Below are 2,745 nucleotides of genomic sequence, written 5' to 3' on the forward strand. Positions count from 1 at the left end.
AGCACTGACTGCTCTTGCAGAGGACCTGGGTTTGAGTCTCAGCTGGTGGCTAAGAACCGTCCTTAACTCTAGTTCCAGGAGAATCCGATGCCCTCTTCTGACCTCCACGACATTGCACGACACGGGTGCACTCACATGCATTCCGCAGAGCCCTGTTCGCCCCCCGGGGGCACTGGAGGGGGTCAGGTGACCCCACGACACCGCCCCCGTCTTCCCCTGCCAGCCTTGCGCGTGGGCTGGAGGCGGTGGTGGCTGCGCGTGGCTCGGGCGTCTGGTGCCATGGGGCTGAGCCGGGTGCGCGCGGTCTTCTTTGACCTGGACAACACACTCATCGACACGGCCGAGGCGATGGATCACATGAACCGGGCTGTGTGGCATCATTCTGTGTTGTATAACCCTCCACATCCAAATAACTAGTATTCAGAAAACACTTTTCTTACAGTGTTACTGCAGTTTATTTCCCAGACTACCCTTCAAAGAGTCCTTTAAAAACACTGTTAGCTAAGGCCAGACGTGGTGGCACACGCCTTTAATCCCAGCACTTGGAAGGCAGAGGCAGGTGGATCTCTGTGAGTTCAAGGCCAGCCTGGTCTACATAGTGAGTTCCAGGGGGCAGTGCTGGGCCACCACGGCCCACCTCTCACTGTACCTCGGGGCAGGGTCCTCTCTCCCCGCAGGGTGGGGCGGGGGGGGGGTTGGAAGGGTCTCAGATGAAGCTTTGGCTCAGGAAGTTACATAACTGAGAGGCGGGCCTGGACATAAATCTACATCAGAGCGCACACGCACACACACACACGCGACCCTTGCTAGACGAAATGCCGAATGGGCATTCCTTTGGTGAAGTTTTGCTGATCCATGTCCTGGTTGCAGATGCTCTCGCACACCTTCCTCATGTTCTCCAGCTCCTAACCCACCCCTGCTTTCCTTCCTCCACCCTTACCTTCCAGGAGAACTCCAAGGATTATCAGATTTTGACAAGCTAGCTCTTCCAATGCTAAGGGTCTGGTGCTTCGAGCTTCCTCAAGCACTTTCTGTCTTCCTGGATCTTTAACCCATCCGCCTTTCTTAGTGCATTTCACACTTGGGGTGTGTTCATGTCCATCTCATGCTTTAATTTAAGAAAACAACGCTAGTCTTGGACTGCCTGTCTCTTGACTGTCATATTTTTAGGAAATTCTCTACCCCATTGTCTCAGTCAGGTCTCTTCCCCCTGTGTACGACAGATCCAGTGCAAGGTAGCTTCTCCCTCCACCACTGGAATGTGGTAGACTTGCCAGGTTGTCAGGTTTCAAAGTGCCAAAGACACTGAGCGTTTTGAATTGCCTTTTTTTTCCTTGATGATGGAGTTTGAACCTAGGGCCCTGCTATCCTGAACAAGGGTTCTGCCACTGAGCTACAGCCCCCAATGCTTTGACTCTATCTCCTGAGCCTCAGCTGCGGCTTTTCACACTGTAGATGGTCTCTTGCGTCTTGGCACCCTTACAGGCACCTCTGCCATTCTGTCTCCGTTATCTGTAGCTGCAGACAGTGCATATTTTCCCGGGTTCTTATCAAACTAAGCCCAGTGAGTTGAAATTCAGTTTTTGTTCTAGGCCAGTTCTTGCTGTAGAGCAAGAGATCTGCCTCTAAAACCAGATGTTTAATTTCAATCACAGCGCTCTCAATACCAAATGCCTCAACAAGTTCTCTATGTGTAGCCTTAAAACAAAACTATCAGGTACTTTTAACACAATATATGGGAATGTAGCCTCCAGTCTTCACTCAGTGAACTAACTCCCGGTCCACTCTGCCCCCTAGTCCTCCTTACTCTTGTCTTAGTTACAGCTAGGCTTTTAGTAGACTGTTGTGGTCTTGTCCCCAGGCTGGCCACATCCAATTCATCCATCCTCCACACTCCTGCCACAGGGAGGTTTGTTTTGTTTTGCTTTGGGTTTGTTTGTTTGATCTTTTTGAGACAGGGTTTCCCTATAGTCCCAGCTCTCCTGTAACCCGCTATGTAAACCAGACTAGCCTCAGTGTCACAGAGATCTGTCTCCTCTGCTGGAATTAAAGGCATGTGCCACCATACCTCTCCACAATGAGATTTTTTTTTTTTAAGCAAAAATGTGGGAGTCTGAGGGAAGAGCATTCCTTGAACCCAGGAGTTTGAAACCAATCTAGGCAACTTAGTAAGGACATTGCCCCCCCATCTCAAAATAAAATTTTAAAAAAAGCCAAAACCCATACTGTATTTCTCCCTGGTCTTTACATCATATTTTTTCTGAATATCTCTTACTGCACCCATCAGAGAATGTTATTATTTTTTTGCACCTCACATGTACAACTTAATCATGAGTCCCTGAAAGGGACTATGCTGTCTTACTATCTTTGTTTGACACATGGTCAATGACTAGAAGATGGCTGGACACAATTTTGATCTAAAGTCTCCATTCTTGTGCCACATTTATAAATAGCCTGTGGAATGAGCAAAATTAAATGTGAATGCTTTATCATGTAAGGATGCACATCCCTTAGAAATACCTAGTCCAAACTAATGTGTAGGCTGTCAAAAAACATTTTGAATGGTTCATTAAGGACTATAGGGAAAGGTCTGAACTTTGCCTTGAGAGGGAGTCATATCCTGGTTGTATTTTAACCCTGCTTTTTAAAAAAAGTCATTTGGGAGGGGCTGGAGAGATGGCTCAGCAGTTAAGAGCACTGACTGCTCTTGCAGAGGACCCAGGTTCAATTCCCAGTACTCACCTG

The 2,745-nt window shown here is 48.2% G+C and overlaps 1 protein-coding gene across 1 annotated transcript in view; it reads left to right on the top strand.

Moving 5' to 3' along the window:
* Window positions 1-136: 136 nt before the first annotated feature.
* The window catches only part of Nanp (N-acetylneuraminic acid phosphatase), a gene marked incomplete in the record, with an annotated part of 20,782 nt that continues 18,173 nt past the window's right edge, over window positions 137-2,745 (top strand). The window contains 1 exon segment of the mRNA XM_029564378.1: window positions 137-349. Within this exon segment, the coding sequence (XP_029420238.1) occupies window positions 280-349 (70 nt within the window).

Source organism: Nannospalax galili, unplaced genomic scaffold (genome assembly GCF_000622305.1).
Source record: "Nannospalax galili isolate Female #2095 unplaced genomic scaffold, S.galili_v1.0 scaffold1357, whole genome shotgun sequence".
NCBI classification, from domain to species: domain Eukaryota; kingdom Metazoa; phylum Chordata; class Mammalia; order Rodentia; family Spalacidae; genus Nannospalax; species Nannospalax galili.